The 22,669-nt window shown below is 40.3% G+C and overlaps 1 protein-coding gene across 5 annotated transcripts in view; it reads right to left on the minus strand.

Annotated features, from left to right (window-relative positions):
* The window catches only part of Utrn (utrophin), a 528,929-nt gene that overhangs the window by 20,822 nt on the left and 485,438 nt on the right, over positions 1-22,669 (minus strand). For all 5 annotated transcript variants that reach the window (XM_057761785.1, XM_057761787.1, XM_057761786.1 and 2 more), the window contains 4 exons: positions 11,205-11,341; positions 5,441-5,479; positions 5,174-5,239; positions 4,066-4,131 (listed from right to left, as the gene is read on the minus strand). In XM_057761785.1, the coding sequence (XP_057617768.1) occupies positions 4,066-4,131; positions 5,174-5,239; positions 5,441-5,479; positions 11,205-11,341 (308 nt within the window). The remainder of the gene's footprint in view (positions 1-4,065; positions 4,132-5,173; positions 5,240-5,440; positions 5,480-11,204; positions 11,342-22,669) is intronic.

A 22,669-nucleotide genomic window follows, 5' to 3' on the forward strand; every position in this document is an offset into this window, starting at 1 on the left:
ACAAGACTCCTGTAAATTGTCCTCGAATCTCTGCACACATGCAGGTATATATCTGCACACACACACGCACAAACGCACACACAAACACAAATAAGTAATAAATATTTTTTAAAGTTGGACACTGGGAAACCTCTTGAAATTCTATTAGAAAAGCATTTTGTTGTCAACATTTCTGTGAGTTTCCTCCTTTTGTGAACTTGATGGTGTACAGTGTGTTGTCATAATTACTATGGCCACTAACAGTACATTGTTATGGTGTCTGGAAGAAAATTAAAGCCATCTCCACAAAAATATAAAAGGAATAGAAATAATTTACACGTGGTATACAAATCTGGGCCTTAAATGTTTTTCATAAGTTATTAGATGTAAAGGTTAAATTCAAAAATAGAAACATTCTAGTCTTTTATTGTGTACAATAAAAACCAAAAGCACCCTCATTATGTAGATGCTACATCATGCATCAGATTAGGGTTATTAAGCATCAATAGAATGTATCAGGCTGAAATAGAAAGTATTTTTTAAATGTAGGGCCTGCACCAAGAAATATCATTAAATGAATATAATTATAGTGTATTTTTTTGCATATAGTGAATACGATCTATGTTACAAAATTAGTACTTATCACATAATAAAGGAACTGTGGTTCTCTTGATGACTTTTAAAACCAATAGTCTATTCTGGGTTTCAGATTTACAAACAGTAATTCTGATGTAAACCATGGCCAAGCTCCCACTTTGAACCACACACAACAGTGTCCCTCAACAGCAGAAAGCAGATGAGTAAGAACCTCAGAAAGGCCTCAGGAACTGTTGCCTAAGGGTCCCAAGGGCTGACCTGGGGCATGTCCCTTTCTAAGACGTGTATGATCAACTCTCCCTACAAAGACACTTAGTAGCCTCAAAATTAGTGCTCCCCTCCATCACCCAGAGTCAGGCTTTTGGCAAGATGAGGAGTGCTTAAGATTGGATGTATGTGAAGTCAAAGACAGGGGAACTGGTATAGATTCTGGGCTAAGAAATTAGCATGATACATGAGGGTGCAATAAACAATGAAAGAGTTCATTGCGGGGAATGCAGAGAATGTAGAGAATTGTTTCTGTGGTCAAACTTGAGGATTAAACTCCAGGCATGTTTGCTAAGCGTCTATCAGTGGTCTTTCCTAGCTCTGTGGCTGAAAGGCTTTCATGGTGGGTAAACTCACCATTCCACACAGAGAGTGGGGAAGACACACAGCTGCAAGTCACTGAGCAAACATAACTCGGGGTCAGAGAGGATAGGAAGATTAGGTAAAGGTGGTGGCACATGCCTGCCATTAAGGACACTTCATAGGGTGAGGCAGAAGATTGGAAATTTGAGGCCAACATGTATCACATAGTAAAATGCTATCCAAAAGGAAGGGGAAAAAAGGAAAACAAACAATAAAAAACAGAACAAAATAACAACAACAACAAAGCAGGGTTAGTGGGTTCTGGGTACTGTCACTTCAACAGTTTTTTATTATTTCAATTTAATTGCAAGTGCACAACATGTGAGGATAAACCAGCTCGAACAGGGCTCTACCAAACAACTTACAACTGCACATCCATGTGAGAACATACCAACCTCAGATACATGTGAGGACATACCAAGCTCACATGTATGTGAGGTTATACCAACTTCACATCCATGTGAGGATATACCAACTCGAACAGGGCTCTACCAAACAACTTACAAACAACTGCCTCTCGCAAGGGGCTCCTTAGCTCTCCTGTATCCTGTAAACATCTGTTGAATGAATCACCACATCAAATGGCAGCAGACTAAATCTGTTCATCTGCTAATCATCTGGTTATCTTCTCTGCTCTGAGACATTAGTGATAAAATTTGCAGCAGCATCTCTTTTAATCTGAAGATAGTGTATATTAAATGCAGGCATTTCTTGTACTTTGTTCACACCCTAAGATAAACACATGTTAAGGAAATTAGATTTTTATCCTAAGTATTAGTTTTTTATTTCATTTAATTCCCTGCTACTTTCAACACTTGTGAGAATTAGATCGATTTAAAGCTATTTGAGATATTTAGTTACTTTATATGAAATGTTAACCTGTGTGTTACACACAAAAGAGCAATACAAATACTCTGCCATCCTGAGATCAATTGGTTTCTAGTTCATAACACCTGAATAATAATGCTGAAGCGGTGACTATATGACGGCTAAGTGCTAAGATGCCAAACTCTGACGTTTAAAATTGAAAAAGTTCCCAAGAGCTTCCATGTTTAAGCTTCATGGCAAATCAGCTGTAAAACACACGCACGGGAGACATGCTTTATCAGAATGCTTAGCAGAGGGACTCACCCTGTGGGTCACGACCCCTTTGGTGGTTAAACAATCTTTTCAGGGTCGCGTAAGACTATCTACATACCAGATATTTACATAACTATTCATAACAGTACCAAAATTGCAGTTATGAAGTGGCAACAAAAATAATTTTATGGTTGGAGGTTACCATAACTTAAGGAGCTATATTAAAGGGTTGCAGCATACGCAAGGTTGAAAACCAGTGGTTTAAGGTATTCTGCTTGGTTATCTCCACTCTCTGTTAGTGAGAGCTATGTAGGCTCTATGTTCTAGCTCTTGTCTGTTTCTTTAGGCCTCTCTCTCTCTGCCTGGTCAAACCATACTGAGCCCACGAGTCACATCAGCTTGAAACTATGGAAGCCTTTTACACATCATCTCGTAACTAATGTGAAAAACAAGGTCAAAACAAGCTCCAAAGAAAGACAATCTATTATAGTGTGATCATCAGAGAGAAAGCATTTGCCAAGAGCATTCTACAACCAAGCTGAAGGCGCACAGTGAGGAAGCCGGACATAAAATATCTGGCTCTGAAGCTATGTTAAAAGATACTCTAAAGTCAATGAGGCTTTTCTCGCTTCCTAATAAAATAAAATATTTGCGAGGGAGTTACTTTTAAATGAACAGCAGGGGAAATATGCCTAAGCTGTAAGGGTAGCATTGCTAAGAGAACAGAGACTATGGAGAAAATGTTAGGAAGCAGAAAAAGCGGAATTTGCAGAAACTCACTGACCCTAGGGATGTGTGTTTGTAAAATTATCATTCAATGGCAGCATTATGAGCTGCAGAGATGTCCCAGGTGTTAAAGGGCTAGTCATGCAAGCATGAAAACTTGAGTTCAGAACTCCTGCACTGATGTAAAATCTAGGTGGGGTAGCACATATCTGCAACCCCAAGGCTGATGGGAATTGAAAGGGGCTGGGGGAGAAGTAGAGAAAGACAGATCCCTAGAGCCTATTGGTGGGCCAACCTAAGCAAATAAATGAGATCCATTTTCATTGAGAGACTGTGTCAAAGGTGGAGACCAATTGAGAAAGACACCTGATGTTGATCCCTGGCCTCCGCACACATGTGCAAACATATGCACCTACATACATATGCATATGCATCCACTCAAATACAAACATACAACACACATCCACATAAATACAGATCAGTATTATTCTAATGCAATCTGGTTACTCTAGAGCAGGTGAGCTGATTCAATGACATAAAAATAAGTAAATAAACTATTTCATTTACATGGCTCAAAAGCATGTAATGTTAAAATGTGCATACACTTCTTGGAAACACACATCAGTTTTGCTTGGGATCCCAACTCAGAGGCCATGGTCCATGAAGACTATTTCTGGGACCATAATATAAGGAGAGGGTGTACGTCAACTAAGAACTTCCCACATTCCAGAAGCAGGCTTCTCCCCACCTTCAATGACTCACCACCAACATGCCTGTCATCACTAATGTGACATGTTTCCACCGTGAAGTATTTTCCCTGTGTGCATGCTGCACACCCCCTATAAAGGCCACCATGACGACCTTGTCATCTCTGTTTTCCCATCTTTGCTCAGAGGCAGTCATTGGCGTACCCCCCCCCCCGCCCGACATACTTCCCCAATAAATCTCTTACAGTAGATGGTGTGATTTTTGTGGCCTTTCTTGGCCCCAGTCACCAAGATATTCTTTCGCAGTGAAACCCTTTCAGGCAGCCTCAATTCACGATGTACTTACACACTTCCTGTGGTAGAGCTGCTGTCTGTCAGGAAAGATCCATTTGTCCTCTCCATCTGGGCCAGTCTGAAAATACAAAAGCAAGGGACTGAAATCACGTGCCCCAGCGGGCAGGTCCATCCATTATTTTTAGATCTTCATGAATTCTAACCTCACAGAAAAGGGTCCAGATATCGCACAACTGTTGAAATGAACCCCCCTGGACTGGATGAGGAGCGATTTGATCGCCACTCACACAGCACCTGTAAGCTCTTATCTCGCACCCCAGTCTGCAGTCTACTCACTGGGCTTCTAGCCCCTCTAGCTGGTCCCCATTGCAGTGAAGTAACCTTCACACACAAATCTAATTATGCTCCTCTTTAGTCTGAAGATTCACCATGATTTCTCTCAACCTAGAATGGGAGCCAACTCCTGAGCAATTGGGCTCCGTGTATTAGACCACAGTTTCTGCGTTCCATGGTCTCTCAACTCTTTTCCCTTCTGAGGCTTGGAAAACAAGCCACGTTCTTGTCACTATATGTTCTCTACCAGGTCAAGTGCCTTTCTCTAAAACTTTGCCTTGGTCTCAATTCAGCTCAAATGTTATCATTTTTTAAATGGTCCTTAGACTAGAGAGTTTGGACACAGCTGGCTGCTAGGCTCACCGATAGTTGATATTAAGCAGTTTCCCAAAAGTTCTGCATACTACCTGCAGGCCTATATTTTGCATTGTTCAGGGATTTAAAAACCAACCCTAACAATCAGGCACTAATGTAAGTTTAATTACATACTGCAATTCATATGAGCACAGTCTTCTGAGAGGAGCTCCAATCGCTCCTTTCATTTACTGGAACTAGGTTATATTATCCGAATCCTGTCTGCTCAGTGTCTGGAGTCTCAGCAGCTCTGTAATCGCCGCCTACTGAAGTCTACTCTTCATAGCCTACGTAGCAGGTGTTTGTAATGTGTAAGTCGCACCATGAAAAGATAAAGGCCCAGGTTCCCCGTGTAACAGAACCGTGACTTGTGCAAACAGACTCTCACATCAAGGTTTGTTAGCAGCGTTGAACTACTACAAAAGCAGAAATGCTTTGGGGGGCCGAGCTAGGGACGCCTATCGGTCACTCACCGTGTGGCATACTGCTCTATCCGGGAGTGGGTATCATCGTGAAAGAGCTGAGGCGAGTGTGAGGGGCTGTAAAGAGAAAAGAAAGGAGAGGGCTTTATCCTCAGTCTCGACAGACGTTACCAGTTAGAAGGTTAGTTAAGCAAGGAATCTGTCATGCAAAACAAACCACGGGCATTATCACCCTGGAGGTAAAAAGAGTAGTGGAGCCCCATGTTAATGCTCCTGCTCGGATTGCCCCGCCTGTGCGCATGCGCAGTGAATACTCACTCATAGTGCTCTGGCCACATACTGATGAGCGTGATAGGACTGCAGAGAGGGGGAGGGAGACAAAAGTCACAGAACAAACATTTAGAGCGAGTTCAGACAAAAGCGGAAGGAGTAGGGTTCTCAATCATCTCCCATTCACATTTGGCTACCTGATATTCACCACCAGGGAATTCCGAAGCAGTTTTCACGGCTCTTATGACACACGTATTTCAAGACAGTTATCACATTTCAGAACATTCAGACTAAAAAGATCAGTAGGATGTGGCTAAAATCATCCCAAATTATACGCTGTTTAAAGATAATGCTCTAGAACATTCCAAGGGAGATACAATTACGTTTTTGTTTTTCTTGGAGAAGAGACTTGACTGAGAAAGGTGAATTTATTACCTAATTATTAAATGATCAATATCAGAATTGAAGTTAAAAAGGATTTTCTGGCTCTTCATTCAGAAATACAAAGGTTCAAGTTATGTGTACACCAAGTTCCTCAACTTGAGATACACCGAGAGCGAAGTGTTCCTCCTACTCAGCCCTGCTCAGAGAGTCCAATCATCAGCACATTGAGAGCAGCTTCTTTAGGACAGGACAGACTTCCACCTAGGTTGGTGTTACCTAGACATCCACTCTAGGAAACCAGATGGGCAAACGTGTTCTGCTTGGTTCTGGGCTTCGGTCTGAGACTGGCTTATTTAGTGCCACCAGCAACAAGTAGGCGGCCCCAATCTTTCAGATCACCTGGGAGCCCCGAAATACTCATGAAATGCCACGGAAACAATTCATCCCAATTAAAAGGTAGTTTAAACTCTAACTTTTGAGGAAAGGTAATGACGAATTACCCAACGAATACAGAAACTTAAGAGCACAAAGAGAATGATTACTTAATCACATAATGTTTCTTGAAAAAGCTAATGCTGATTCAAGCAAAATTGTTTTAGAATTCCTTCTCTATTATATGTACATCCTTGAGACATGTTAATGATCTCATTATCTCCTGCTATGAAGCACAAGACGATGTGTGCGGGGCAGAAAATAAAGGGATACAAGGTCATCTTCGGCGGGAAGCTAAATTTCCTTAGACCTACTCTCAAAAATGAGCATTCAACCAGTATGTCTGTCAAAATACTTATTCTATAATTAGAGTTAATTGTGTACATATAAAGTTGAAGCAGGAACAATGGAGCAACGGTGTTATCCTACACCTTTAACACATCAGAACTTTTCATTATCCCTGAAATAGGGATGCTAAATGTCAGGAGACAGGTAGATCTACACCCACTTTCTAAAATAGTAACTGTTAAAGAGATCATCTCTAAATTCAAGTGTAGGACAACACTTGATATAAGCTTTCAACAGAAGAACAATGCCTACCGGTGTGTATATGTGTGTGCGCGCGCGTGTGTGTGTGTGTGTGTGTGTTTGTAAGAGACAAAGCTTTGTGGAATGGCTTGATCAATTCTTTAGATGGTAATTGTTGGCACAAAGGTGATTTGAACTGAAAATGGAGGGAGCAGAAAACTGGGCTGAAGCGTTTCCTAAAAGACAAACATTGCTAATGGAAAACATCAAATAAAGGAAACAAGAGATACAAAATCGAGCTGGGTTTCTTCCCCCTCTTCCCCCCGGAGGATTTTGTACAGAGAAACTGTGACAAGTGCTCATACTTAGTTCTGTGGGAAGAAAGAACAGCCAAGTACTTCATACTTAAGACCTGCAGTTAGGGAGGGTTGAGCTCGCTTGACAAGACTGCCTGTCTAGCATACGTGAGGTTCTAAATGCCATCCCCAGTCGCCAAATATAGGGAACTAAATAATAAATACAATAAAGGCAACGTCAATCTGTGAGTGGTTAGGGACTTAATAATGGAACTTCTTGTTTTTCAGTGTAGCCGTTGAAACCACAGGATATGCGAAGAATTCGATTCTAAAATGTAATGTAAGTCTCTGAAACCCAACATAAACTTTAAAGAACATGGTGACCCTTTTAATGACCCAAATTTCCAGCAGTCTCTTCACACTTCTTGTCTTTTGTCTCTTTAATCCATTTGCCCAAGGCTGGTGAGTTTTCCTACCTGTTAGGTCATGCCTGCTGCTTTAAGAACAGACCTGGCAACCCCTTGCCCTGTCCCTTGAGACAATGAATTGAGAGGCACCTGTGGCTCTGCTTGGTCCTTATCTCCTCAAATGTAATATGAAGGTATAGACAAACACATTTCCTTATCTCTATCATGTAGAGCTATGGCCAAGCTCCCCGACTTCTCTGTCTCTCAGGATTGAGTACTTCCTGCATCCACCATGCTGGCAATGATGACTCTCTTTGCCTCTTCTACTTTTTCACCTTCAGGGAACCTTTTTCTTCAAGATTTACTTTTATTTGTCTGCATATATGCCACTATGTGTGGGGATATATGGCATATGTGTGGGGATGCCTCTGCAGGTCGAAAGACACTGGATTTCCTGGAGCTGGAGATACTGGTGGCTGAGACCCAACGAACATAGTTGTTGGGACTTGAACTTGGGTCCTCTGGTAGAGCAGCTAGTGCTATTAACCACTGAGAAATCTCCTTCGCTCCTAAGTCAATTGTCATGCTTCTATAATGTTCTTCTTACCTCACATCCCCACCTGTTGCCTCTAATATGATGTATTGCCCCTTCTAATGCTCCACCACCTCAAGACACCATCATGGCTTCCGTGGTAGTAAAGCCCCCTCACTCCTAATAAGGCTCATTTTCTGAAGGGTAATTTTAGGTTATTACCCTTTTTGAACCATTGGCTACTTTTTCCTTCTTTAACATTACCTGTAAACTCTTGAAGTCCCCCACAACTCTCAGAATAAACTCTGTAGACATTGGATAAAAAGACCCTTTATCATTTGGCTTTTGTTTCTCTCTCTCTCTCTCTCTCTCTCTCTCTCTCTCTCTCTCTCTCTCTCTCTCTCCCTCTTTTTGTTTTGTTTTTGATGCTAGTTTTCTGATAGAGCTTCACTCCAAGCTGATGAAAATGATTCATTTGGCCAGTAGGTCTTTTCCTCCACCTCTGTTCTCCCCAAATTCTCAGCACATGACTCAGGTCGGGTTAAGCATAGCTCTCCATCCCTCCCGGTCCTGAACATCCATCTCCATTACTCCATCTGCAATGAGTGCCTCTTTCCATAGTTAAATTCACTATAGGTTACTTCATCCAATGTCAGAAGCAGGGGTCTCTAGTTCTTTTTTATCTTTAGGGAAACAAATCATATTCTAAAGTCAATAGTAATCTCCTAGAACTCTCAAACTACGTCTACAACTATCTTAGCTTATTTTTTTACTTTATTATGAATACTATGCTCTTTAATTTTACTCATTTATTGCCATTTAGAAAATTCTTGCATACAGACTTGTAAATTGAACTGAATAAGCCTTAGCATGGACATGCTAGTCCTTGCCAGTTATCAGTGTTTCTTCCTGTAACGGCCCCTCACGTATGCCAGTATAGCTAACTACCGGACAGATGATAAAACACGACATTTGCAGAGACAAAAGAGAAATAAGCAAAGGAAAATTCCACAAATAGCTTCACTGCCTTCACCACTTCAGTGGCTTTCTCCAATGTTCTCCTCCCACAAGGAGGAGAATATATGAAAATAAACATTTTTTTTTAAACTACACACTCACATAAATTGTTCTACTGGAAGATTAAGTGACCTTGCAGCAGGAACGGGCTCAGCAAAAAAATGAACTACGGCAAATCCACAGAGCTCGATGTAGGATTTGAAGAAGAAAACCTGCCCACACTGTCTAGTAGCTCATAAATCTGTTCAAAAGGGATCTTGGGGCATCCAATTTAATCAGATGCCCCTTCCTTTCTTCTGCGTGCATGCCTCTTGGAAAATGGTGGAAAATTTATGTTAAGCACAGTGATGCATTTTCAGCATAGTATGTCAAAATCAGAAAATAAATTTTTTTGCATGTTTTTCTGATAATTTTTACTTAAAAAATACTTTGGGTGCCATGAAGATAGCTTGGTCAATAAAATACGTTCCCTACAAGCATGAAGAAGCTGAATTCAATCCACAGGACCACACAGAATCTGGGCACCTATAATCCAAGTGTTTAGGAGGTGGACATCGGATGATCCCTGGGACTTGCTGGACAGCCTGCCTAGCTTAGTCATCAAGCTCCAGATTTAGTGAGAGATTCTGTCTCAAAGAATACGATGGCAGCGATTGAGGAAGATAATCCATGTCAATCTCTGACCTCCACACACACACACACACACACACACACACACACACACACACACACACACACAATATACTCACTTGTGTATGCACACACACCACACATATACTCAAACTGAATCTCATGATTATTTTGACATTGAAGAGCAAAGTCTTAGAAAATGTTTAAAAAGAGTATGGAATATCCATCTCTCATGTGAATGGTAGATATAAATGACAACGACTCCTGCAAAGAGTGCAAGGCCACATTGCTCAGTACAAATCTATCATATTTCCTCCTAAACCCCAGCACCACGTGACAGTATATCTACAACATTACATACCCCAAGTAGCTATTGCAAAGGTAAACTATCTGTTATCTGAACAGAAGTAAAAGTTTTCAGGTGTTCAGCAAGTCAAACTGTATTGCACACTAAAAGAAGAATTCTTAGTACACAGTCTTTGAAGACCAAAGCATATCCATAAAAGACCAGAGGATAAATACTTTTTTAAAAATATATTTAAAGAGCTTCTTTTAAAACAAAATAAATTTAATAAAACTTGTTTTCATGTGTGGTGTGGAAACAATTTGAAAAGATTACATTTTTGTAGGAGGTATATGTACTCGTTTGGGTATGTGCATGTGTACATACACATATATGTGCTGGCCAGAGGTAAACACTGGGCACATTTTTAATAACTCTTCGCCAAGTATTTTAGGTATACAGGTGTTTTGTTATCACACCCAAGCACACGACAAAGGCTGCAGTTGAAATATTCGTGTAGATACTTTAGAAAGAGATTCAAAGATTTAAAATCTCATCGACTTTGATCTCAATAGATAACTGCCTGGTGATTTAAAATGCCCATCATGTCTTTGGGCTCATTTTAAAGCCTTTTCCCTTCTTATTTCAGGCTCCACACTCTTTTGTTTTCTTTCTCAGCTTTATTACCCCATTGTAATTTTGCTTTCTTATAACTTTCATGAATACGCTTGTCAACTCAAAACGCAGATCTTAAGCAATTTTGTCTATTTCATATAATGTCTCAAGTTGTTGCATTTCAAGAAGACCAAGAAGAAACATAAAATGAGATTTCAGAATAGATTTGTACTTGCAGCACAAGATAAAGTATCGCTGGTAATTTATATTAAAAAGATGTAAAATGGCTGGGACTCTGACTCAAAAGGGGAGCATTTATCCAGCATGTGTGAGGCTCAGGGTTCAATCCTTATGCCACAAAACAAAACAATACTAAAAGGTATTATAACAAGAATATTGAAACCTCTAAAAGGGAAAAAAGAAAGGGAAATAAATGAAAAAGCAAATGATACCACAATTTGACTTAGATATTTCTTTAAAAAAAGTTGAAAGTTCAGAAAAACTGGCTGTGACAGCATTAAAGAAAAAAAGTAAGGCAAATGAATTGCTGTTGGAGACCTAATTTACCTGTTTCAGAATTAAACATTTCACCAGGACACAAATCTCTTTGGTGCCATGTAATTTGTTTTGTGTTGTTAGCATTAAAAATAAAGAGCTGTAAATGTTCACGGACGAGGATGGAACTCACGTCTCTAAGTTGTCCCCTTCCAGCACGGTCTGGACAGGCAGGTAGCCAAGCCGAGGGTGTTTGGCAAAGTACTTCTTGGACCTGAACTTGTTCTTCAGCACCTTTGTGAAGTCTCGCACATCTTCCCCAGATGTTGTCTATAAGGTTGACAAATTCACAGTACGCATTACAAATCAAAGGCTATAACAACACCACAACAAAATCTAAACAGGTATAAGTTGAGTATTATTAAATGCCAACAATTTTGGTCACTTTATATATTTTTAGAATGCAAAGTATCATGAAAACAAATGGCAATTGTGACTCTCATAAAAATACATTCAGTGATGATTCCATAGTTTTAAAAAATTATGTTAAAAGTAAACTATTAGGTAACCGATTGATCCAATGTTTTAAAAGTTGACTCCAAAACTAAAGTTTTGGACAGCGTACTGGTAGGTTTCTATCAGTAAGCCAATTTCCTACTATAAGGTATAGTGACGGTACTCCAGATTAAATACTTCTAATTAGGCGTAAGGAGCCAAGGTTAACATTTAGCCCATGCTGGCTCCCAACAAGTCACCACACATTCTATTTGGGAGAGAAGTTCAAGCTCTAAAGAAGAAAGGGCAGGGGACATAGAAGTACACACCTGTAATCTTAACACATACAAAAAAGAGACAATAGGATCTGAAGTTCAAGGCTAGCCTAGGCTACACGGGGAGGTCCTACATAAAGATCAAAGGAACTGGACACGAAAACAAAGCAATCAAATGAGCAAACCCTTCTAAGCAGGCATGATGGGGCATGCCCATAATCCTAGGATTTAGGAGATGGAAACAAGAAGATTAGGAGTTCTAAACTAGCCTGGGTTATGTGAGGCTAGTCTAGGCTACATAAAACCCTTTCTGGATTGGGGGGTGGGAAGTAAGGAGAGAGAGAATCATGGAAAGAAAGCACAGCACCTTTTCTGGACTTTATTAGAAAAGGACTCTGTAAGTTTCTTTTCTTTCTCAACCACATAGATATATTATTATTTTACCTGGATTAAAATGTAATAGTGATATATAGTGTTTCTATTTCATTAAGAACTTTGAAATGATTGGGGTTTTACTTTAGTGTTTGTTTTGTTGAGACAAGGTCTTGTTATGTAGCCCTGAATATGCTACAACCTGCTCTGTAGTCCAGGCTGGCCCCTGCCTCTTGAGTGCTGGGACTAAGGCCATATGCCACCATGTCTGGCAAGTTTAGTTTGTATAACCCTGTACCAGTGAGATGCTTAAACCCCTCAAACGCCACTCTCTTATTCTATAAACTATCCTCTCGTCTAGTTTTCTACGGTCAGCAATTCTAGTGTTCATATTCAATGCAGACACCAGCTTTAGTTCTGAAGATGCACCTATATATTCATATTATTAACAGAGAGCTGAATTAATACTTGGGTCCTATACCAGCCAGTCTGCTTCCAAACCTATCACAGAATAGACTTCATCCCCACTCCTTACACAGAGATAGAGAAGTTTTCTAGAGACCACGAACAGAGCGATGGATATGTGTATGTACTGTGCTGTCTGCTCTCACGCGATGCCTTTTCTTTAATAACAAGCGGCCCAGCATCATACAGACTGGCTGACGAACGGAAACTCTGTATTTGATGGTACTCAACATTGAACTTAGTGCCTCATGCAGGTGAGAGAAGTCCTATACCCCTGAGTTATATATACCTCAGTCCTCTTTTAAATTTCATTTTGAGACAAATTCTTACTAAACTGTCCAGACTGCCATTAAACTCACTCTATGGTTCAGAGAGGCCTTGAACTTGAAATCCTCTCTTATAGTCCAGGGTAGCTGGGGTTGTAGGTTTACATTATCAAGCTAGGCATGGAACTTATAAAAATGCTATAGTTTTAATACAAACAAGTTCTACTTTAATTCATACACACACACACATCTGTATACATTTATACCGTTTTCTATTTTGTAAGTGATCTTTGTACATAAATACTTTGCTTCTATTAAACAATTAGTTTTTTATTCTACTCTGGGCTTACAAAGCAGATAGAAGTATGCATGAGCTACAGAGATTTATAGTAAAAATAATCCATTCATTTTTCTTGTTATTAAAACAAATATCCCCAAGGGCAAACCTCTTGTCATCATCAGTTTTACGAGGTCAAGTCTGTTTTTAGTAACTGAAAATAAACTTTACAATATGAAGTGTGATTGAGATAGTCTATCCTGCATATAGCAAAAGTGCAGTGGGACAAACCCTTTCATGAGAAGATAAATAAAAAAAAATTCAAGGCTGGTGCTGAAGAGATAGTTTAGTCAGAAGCCACATAACAATACAGACTGCTTGTAATATCAGCAAGAACTAGAGAGGTAAAAACCGGCAAACCCCTGGGGCTTGTGAACTTCAAGCAAATAAGAAACTCTAGGGGAGAATAAGGAGGATAACTCCTGAGACATGAACCCCATAGTTGACCTCTGCCCTCCACAGGCACATATGTATACATGTGCTAAGCACTGGCACAAATAAGACACACTAGCATGTTTTCACATGTACCTACAAACACATGCCTACAGCAACTCAAGGCAGCTCTGTGGGAAAAGGGGTTGGCATGAAATCCAGTGGTGTGTGGGAGCTGAATCTGGACCACGCAGAAAGGAGAAACAAGCAGAATAAAGATGAGGGAGAAGAAGGAGAATGCAAAGGAGGGGTTCCCAGAATGGAGGACAAAAGGCTTCTCCACCAACTGCAAAGGGCACGCACACCTTCGGCAAGGCAGGGCTCCGAGACAGCTGAGCTCATAGGCGTTTGCCTCCTGCTAAATATGGAAAAGGAAGATATTTGCTACAAAAGAAATTCAGAAGGAAGACCTGTGGAAGAAGCATTTGGGATTCCATTGCTCCTGTGCCTGTCCTTACTGTGCGCAGTTAATATACGTGGAAATGCTGAAACAAGAATGTACTCCAGTTTCAATATAGCTTGTCTCTGAGCTCACCTACGGGAGGGCATTCATTTCTGTGTCCAGAGGTTTTATAGCTAGCCTTGAGTTGGATGGGTGAGAGAAAGGCCAGGTGAACAAGACTCCAAGACTCCCACACCCCCACCTTCTGACAGTGTCCAGTACATAATTCACGTGTTATGTGTACAATCCTACGTGAACAACCACACCACTCTCTACTTACATACATCATAGCTCCATCCCTCTTTACAGACACCCTGTGCCTACTATCCATGTCCAAGCCCTGCCAAGCATCAATCTAGCTTCTGCCTCTATGAGCTTGCTTCTCCTGGGTGTTTCGTAGACAGTGTTTCACATAGCGTGTCTGCCGTGCTTTCTATGCTGTTCCAGCTATCTGTTCCAGGTTCCTCATGTTTGAGGGGGAAAGTGACAGACCACTGGAACAAGTCCAACCCCACATTACAAGCCCTGCAATCAAATATACCAACTATATCTAGAACCAAAGAAACAAAAATAAATTTAATCAAGCAATTAAAAAAGGAAACCACTTCTCTATTCTGCCCCCATCATAAAAAACTCAACAAATACTTGCTCACTTTCCAAAAAGTTGAGACACAAAGTTGAATTGTTTCTAACAATGCATGTCTCTTATAAAGCACATATTCAACAGAAACAGCAGGTTTTCATTTCTTTAGTAATTTTTATAGTGAGGGAAAATATGTGCTACTCAAAGTTGTAATCCAAGGCTGTTAATTTACTGGCTCACAAAACTAAAGGAGATCTGAAAAGTGGCTCTTCCCATAGTGACTGGGACTACACTCAGGATACCAAAATATAATTCTGCAGTTGGAACAGAGCCACGGAAAGGAATTAAGCCTAATATTTTGCACTGAAGATGGTAAACATATTTACATATGCTTGGTCTAATTAGTCACCTAACAGCAGCATCTAGTAGCTCTGTTTTATAGTGCTAATGCAGTGCTTTGTCATAAAGAAGCCCACCACCTAGCATAACGGATGTCATCAAATGCAACTCTCCCATCACGTTAGATCCAGAGCCTTGTTCTTTAAAAGCAGACAACTGTTGCTATTATGGTGGGAAGATGGAACAGAAAGGAACTTACTGGAAATTACTGTACAGTGAGTCAACCTGTTAAACGCCACATGCACTTCTTGGAACATTAGGTTTTCTTTTATTGAAAATAGATTCTTTTCTCACATAATATATTCTGATTGCAGTTTGCCCTCCCTCTGCTTCTCCCAGCACCTCCCCACCTCCTCTCCTTTCCATAGCCACCCCCTTTCTGCCTCTCAGTAGGAAAGAACAGGCTTCTAAAATAACAAAATAAAATATAATTAGATAAAACAAAAACTACCGCATTGAAGTTGGAGAGAACAAGCACCTCAGTGGTAGACTTCTGCTCAAAAGCACCCCATTGTGTTTGTTACAGACCATCTGATGTCTTGGGAGGACCTACAGTTTGAAATACCTTTGCTTCCTTCTCATTCCCCCATGGAGTGACAATCTTGTAGGTTCTATGGCTAGTGGTGGTCTGTCACCATCCAGTTTTATTTGAAGTCTTTCTTGCTACAGGATTCTATTGCAAATATTGCCTATGAGGATTTCTGTTTTACTGACTAATTAATTGCCCTGTTTCTTTTTACCTAACAAATGTGAGGAAATGACAAACACAAGGAGCCTGAGATAGCCTGAAGCCATGGACCTCCATCGTCCTCCAAGCCCCTCTAGACTCACAAGCTGTAAGAACTCATATACACAAGAGAGAGACACCCTCCTAATTGATTTTTTTCTTCTTCTAACGCCACACCATTATCCTGAAGTAAAGGAGCAGTAAGAAGATAAACTTACCTGAGCAATACTAATAGCTAGCTCTCTACTTGTTCTCCATCATCATAAATGAATAAAATACTGAAAAGCTTTGCCCAATTATAAAATCTACTGTACAGCCAGTCTCCTCATGTAAGCTTCTACCAAAACCCTAAGGTGTTGAAACCAGACAACTTCATTTTTCAATCCTCTTTTATCAATGGCAATAATGACAAAGTCAGGAGTATATATATATATATATATGTATGTATGTATATATACTAATATATACAGTATATTTATATATTACAGTGTAATAATTATATAGTATATATATATATGATTTATTTTAATTTTATATATGTGGATGCTATGCTTGCATGTATACCTGTGTGCCACACACATCGCACATACAGTATTGTACAGGCCAGAAGAGGCCATCAGATCCCCTAGAACTGGAGTTACAGGCAGATGTTAGCAGTCACGTGGGTGCTGAGAATCAAACTCAAGTCCACTGGAAGAGCAGCCAGAGTTCTTAACCACTAAGCCATCTCTCCAGCCTCCATTAGAACGATTTTAAATTTTCTTCCAATTACTACTTAATAGGAGCAAATATAAGTCACTTTGGGTAAAGTATACTTTGAAATTATCTTTGGCTTCAATTGTGTATCTATATATTAATCCATGTGCATGAATCCCTGTGTTCTTGCTCCATGTTTGAAACTCTTAGCTTAAATGCTGACCCCCAGCACACTCCTGAACTTCAGACACATTGATGAATGACGGAAAGGCATTTCCTTTGCATTAATGTGACTTGCAAACAAAAAAGCAAGGCCTAGGTACAGAAAGATCTAGAATTCAGAAATGCTCGCCCCCGTGCTATTTATTATGAAGTGACTCCTTGAGTAAATTGCTTTTCTATTTCAGCTGAAGAACCATTCACTACTAGTGCCAGAGATCCCCAAGGCACCACAGAGAAATGGACTGTTTACGATGATGCCAAAAATACCCAAGGACAAAACACAACTGCTAATTTCAGACCAATTTAAACCAAATAACAAAGAGAACTGAAAATAAGCCAAACTACATTTATTTTTAATTTCCCAGTGATTTTCTTGGTTAGTCCATAGCTCAAACAACAGTATTATCTATGTCTATGAGAAACACTTCCGTTAGGTTTTCAACTATTAAATTCAAACACTAATAAGTTATACAGAGGGAAACATGGAAGTTTAAGGTTGTAAATCAAGGTTATATAAAAATGCACGGTTGTTTGACACAAGAGTAAATAATGAAAGGTGGCCTCGTGCACCGTGTGCAAACACTGGAGTCACTGATACAAGCACACTCATTACCAAGGTTTACTCGCTGAAGACAGAGCTGAGGGTTGTGTGTAAGCTTCTCAGTGGTCCATCTCATTATACACAGGACTTGGGGACACTAGCCGGGAATTCTTCTTTTCTAATGACAAAACTAACCCTGGATTTTTACTCAGTTTTCGCTGATTTCAACAAGTTAAAATTCTGACACATTTGAATTCTACGACTTGGTTGAAATCAGTAAGAGAATCTCAGAGCCTTTGGGTCTTCATGGAAAAACAGGAAACTAGAAATTAAGTAACAGTGACAGAATCACTGAGGACAAGGATGGCAATAAGCCACCGGTGTAAAGTAGAGCTTGTTGCAGCCATAAGAGCTAATGGCGCCATCTAAATGCACTGGACTTGCTGAGAAATCACCGTCAGGGAGATAAGAGCTTAGAAAAACCACTTTGGGATGCTGAAGTCAGAGAAACATCAACAAAGCTGCAATTTTCGCATATTGGCCAATATCCCAAAGCACATCTGAAGAAGCAAGGCTGCCAACACAAACCATGCCAAGTCAACAAGGATGAGATCAGCACTTCAGCATTTCCATACAGTTGGTTTTCACAGCCCCCACCCCACAACACACCGATGTTGGCAGGAGGGAGGAGACAAAGCAACTGGTGCCAGTTTGTCCCTTTTTATCCTTGTTCTTTACCTTTGCCAATACCATTTTAAAAGGTACAAATTTAGCTTTAATTTTAAGAGGATCTGTTGTTTCCAATATAGTAATTTGATTCTATCAGTTTATATAGATCTTGGGTTATTTCTACATCTATAAACCCATGGCAACAAGAATATCATGTAGCCAAAAAGCCAAACGCCAATGAAAAGTCCCTACACTAAACAACCAGGCCACAGTGACTTGAACCTGACTCCCATGAAGAAAACCTTTGGAGACCGACTCTTAATAGACCTCCACGGCTTCTACTCAAAGGCCCACCCTCAAGAAAGACAACTTATGCTGTAAAGTCTACAATTTAATAAGGCAGTGAGATCAGCCCTGAATAAATGACCTATGAGATAGATCAGTCTCCCCAGTTTATCTGTCCTCTATGAGAACTCCTCTGCAGCCTCTAGACAATATACCTCAATAAATTCTCTGTTTATGTTCTCGGTAAATTCTTTTTACCTGCTCATACCTCTTCTCTTCCACACTGTACTTAACATGACAAATACATTGAAATTTGTTTCGAAAAGAACATTCAGTTTTTACTATAGTACCCTGGACGTCTCCATCCTTATGTTCGGTTGACAACAGAAACCGATGGAGTTGCTGGTATGATTGCGGAACACATTGCTATTATTGAACTTTTTACATAAGCAAACACATAACACACAATATAGGTATTTGGGAACCTTAGATATGTTGTCAACTTTGAAAAAAAATGTCTCCATTTACTGTGCTGAGGATTGAGCTGATATACAGAAATTAACATTGAAATTAATACTGGTCTGTAAATGTTTGCTGTTGTTCCTATTGATGAGGAGTCACAGTTGTATTAAATATGAAAGGTCTTAGCCACACAGGTTTGACTAAAGGAAGTATTTTCTAAGTAATGTAAATACGACCACACACTTGCTTAAAAACTGTACTACTGATCTGTTTTAAGTGATACTAATTTAAAATCATCTTCCATAGAGACACTTCCCCCTATTCTTCCTTTTTGTTTTTTAACAAAATCTCAGTGAAAATATCAGTATAAACCAGTTCTGTTTAATGAACTTCAATTCAACGAGAAAATTTACAGTAACTCAATCCCAGCACTTAGAAGCTCGAAATAGCCTGTCCTGAAAGGAAAGATTTCCAAATATCTAGTTTCTTCATCTTGAAATAGCATGTCTCTCAAACGCCTTTCCATCCTAGCCATCCCTTCATAGCCTGAAATCTGTATGGAGTAATACAGCACTCGCTCAATGTTTCGTTTTCCCTGACTTGGTGGGGCTGCTATCCCTCAGTGCATGCACACAGCCTTTGTCTGTCTACTTTGCATCCTCATTGCTGTGCACTCGACCTGCTCTCCCATATTCTCCTCTAGCATGTTTGTCCCCCTTCCCATACACGAATCCTAAAGCTGAGGACATGCTATAAAAAGGGCAAGAAAAAGGAATGTTTACATTCATTGCAATTTAGTACATGTTACCCCAAAGGCATTAGAAAAAACAGCAGAAGCAGGAAGATTGTTCTCTGTTCTTGTCCCCAGGAGCAGCTCATGAAGCCCCTCTTGGACAGGTAGGAATTACCAACATTATCCATTGCTAAGTGTTCAAAGGGTCCCATACATTTCTTATGTTGGAAGCCTAATTCCCAGTGCAAGATGACGAAGGACAGGATGTTAAGACTTGACTAGGTAACGTGGGCTCTGGCATCATCAGATGCTATAGTAGAAGAGGGTGGTTACTGATCTGGGAGCCTGATAAAGTGGGTGTGCATAGCTCTTTCTGCTTCCCCTTCCTCTCTCTTCTGTGTTATCTTGCCATGTATTTCAGCATGGAATAACACAATTATTATTACCAGATGCAGACTTCTAACTTGGATTTCTCAGTCTCCATACCTGTGTGATGAACAACCACCTGTGGTTTGTCAACCACTCATCTGGAGATGTTCTGCTACAGCAGCAGTAGGTGACCAGGACATCTTTTGAAGACACGGGACCTGGAGCAGTGTCTTTACAAGCAGGCTTTTTACTTCCCTAGTACCACAAGGCTATGTCACAATCTCTTTGTTCATTTCGACTTCTCTAACTGTCCACTCTTCACGAAACCCTTAGCACTAAACTAAATAGGCTTCTCCATTTCTCTGGGTTTTCATTCCCTTATGAAGGCCTCAGAGTTCAGGAAATAAAAATAAAAATGAAATTTATGTCCCGGCAATGCTAAAGCATGTGGACAGCTTGTATATGACAGTTCTGTTGGACATGTCCATTTTAGGTTTCATGGGTCTAAGTTGATGAGGACAACTGACCAGGTCTCAGGAAAACTTGTCATTCAATGAATCTGTGTACATTTGCTATTCTGTCTTCAGCTGTGACTCTAAAAACAGGAAGAAAAGACATAATTTTTCTTCCCTTGCAATTTGCCTCTCTACCTCACCATCTATAACCAATGTGCTCTTGAAGCCCTTTTAAAGATACAGTGCCACAGAGCTATAACCTGTCATTTTCTGGAGACACAGTGTTGATGCCCTAAATTCCACCTCACTTCTGAAGCCCTCTCCATCCCATTTTGGTTAAATATTGGGATGTGACTGTACCTTAGGCCCTGCCGGAACTCAAAACATCTTTCATTTTAAAAGCTATAACTTGAGGGGAAAAAAATCTCTTGTTGACTAGACTCTTTGGAGCCTTACTCTTCCTTTCTTGATAAAGTTTTGCTCACCCCCAAATTTTCATCTCTAGCTCCTTCACCAGTATTAGGTTTATTCAGCATAAGGAAAGCCCATGACATCCACAGTACCATAACTGCTTGTGAATGTCTTACTCCTTTGGCCTCCAACTATTATTGTGTAATTCGGAAGCTGCTGAGCAATGGCTGAGTCACGGATAACATCTTGGTCAATTAACCTTAGCTGTGCTCCGGTGTCAAGGTAGCAATCTTTACTCATCTTTGGTGACCCCGGACCGACCCGAGTAGAGACTCTAAACATTTTCCATTCTCCTTCGCATTGAATCCTATTCAGTGGTCACTCATGGTGAGCAATTGCATGGACTCTTATAAATCACGTGCAAGCCACCTCTCTGAAGTGTAAAGACACCACTAGTGGCGCAGTCTTGAATCGGAAGCTCATTAAAGGAGCTAAAAGATCAATACTAAATGAGCTACAAATCCTACTTCTGGACACATATCCAAAGACAATAACATCAGCTTCTCAAAGAAGTACTGTACTGGCACGTCCAATGTAGCATTATGTGTGGGAGCTGAGATGTGGAGTCAATTTAAATACCCCATGATACATGAATAAAGAAAATATCAGAGAGAGAGAGAGAGAGAGAGAGAGAGAGAGAGAGAGAGAGAGAGAGAGAGAGAATATTAGTTTTAGAAAAGAAAGAAATCCTCCCATTGGTGACAACACGGATGAACCTGAGGACATGATACTGAGTGAAACGACCCAGATATACAAAGAGAAATATTGTGCATATTTACACATAGGTCTTATTTATAAACAGAATCTAAAGAAGAAATTAGAAGTCAAACTGAGAGTGGCAGAGAGTAGACTGGTGATTGGCAAATCTGGAGAGGAGCTTGGAATGGAAATACATCTAAGCTGTCAGTTGTTATGTGAGTCAGCCCCAGAGCATCACAGATGTTACTGAAGCTACAGATAACAGTGTGTTGGCCCCGGTAAGGTGGTTCTGCAGTTCCATCCTCTCCAAAGATCAAGGCTGAAGGTTGCAGGTTCAAGGTCGACTTGGGCAGTTTTGAAACTCTATCCCAAAATGAAAATGCCTTTTAAAAGTTCTGGAACAGAGCACAGAGGTAAAGTGGATATCTAGTATAAATGAGAGCCTAGGGCTGGGCTGCCCATTATGAAAACAAAATCCAACCAAAAATAAAAATGCCATAGAAATTAAATTGTAATGTGAATTTTTTTTTAAAAAAAGCCTTTAGCACTCTTTAATAGCATGATTGTTTTTCTAACTCAAATTAAATTTTGGCTATTCATAGCAATGATGTTTTTAAAGAAGACTGGATGGGGGAATATTCAATATGGAGGTAAATGGCTTGATTATTCAATGTGTTGGAAAGTTTCTCTGGAAGCAACAATTTTAGCAGCAAAGATTCCCGATAAAAAATGTGTTGGGCTCCCTCCCCTCTTTTTCACACATGTGCTGTTTTGCTCTTCCATCTCCTTCTATGAGATGATGTAAGCCAGCCCTGGCCCCATGAGGTGCTTCCAGCTTGCATTTCTCCCTAAACATTAGCCGAATGAGAGCATGCCCGTTACATACCATGTATCCATGGTCTGCTACAACGACATGTAAGAGACTGAGATTGCCTGCTGAGTGTCCCCTGAAGGTCTGTGTATTAAAGGCAGTCTCTGGGGTGTCCTTACTGGAAGTTGGTGGAAGCTTTAGAAGGTGAGGTCTGATGGGAGGCCAAGTCATTGGCAGAGTGCCCTTGAAGGGGACTGTGGGACACTGTCTTTAGTGGTGGGTCTATCACATGCTCCAATCATAATGTGCTGTCTTCACTAGAGGCCCAACACCTAGAGGAGGTTACAAGGGTTCCTCTACAAGTATCAGTTGAGGTGTTTTTCTGGAAAGGTAGGGCGCACATGAATAGAGAGAGAAAAGTGACAGACATTAATGTAATGCTATTTCTTGAG

The sequence above is a fragment of the Chionomys nivalis genome, chromosome 2 (assembly GCF_950005125.1).
Source record: "Chionomys nivalis chromosome 2, mChiNiv1.1, whole genome shotgun sequence".
In the NCBI taxonomy this organism is placed as follows: Eukaryota; Metazoa; Chordata; class Mammalia; order Rodentia; family Cricetidae; genus Chionomys; species Chionomys nivalis.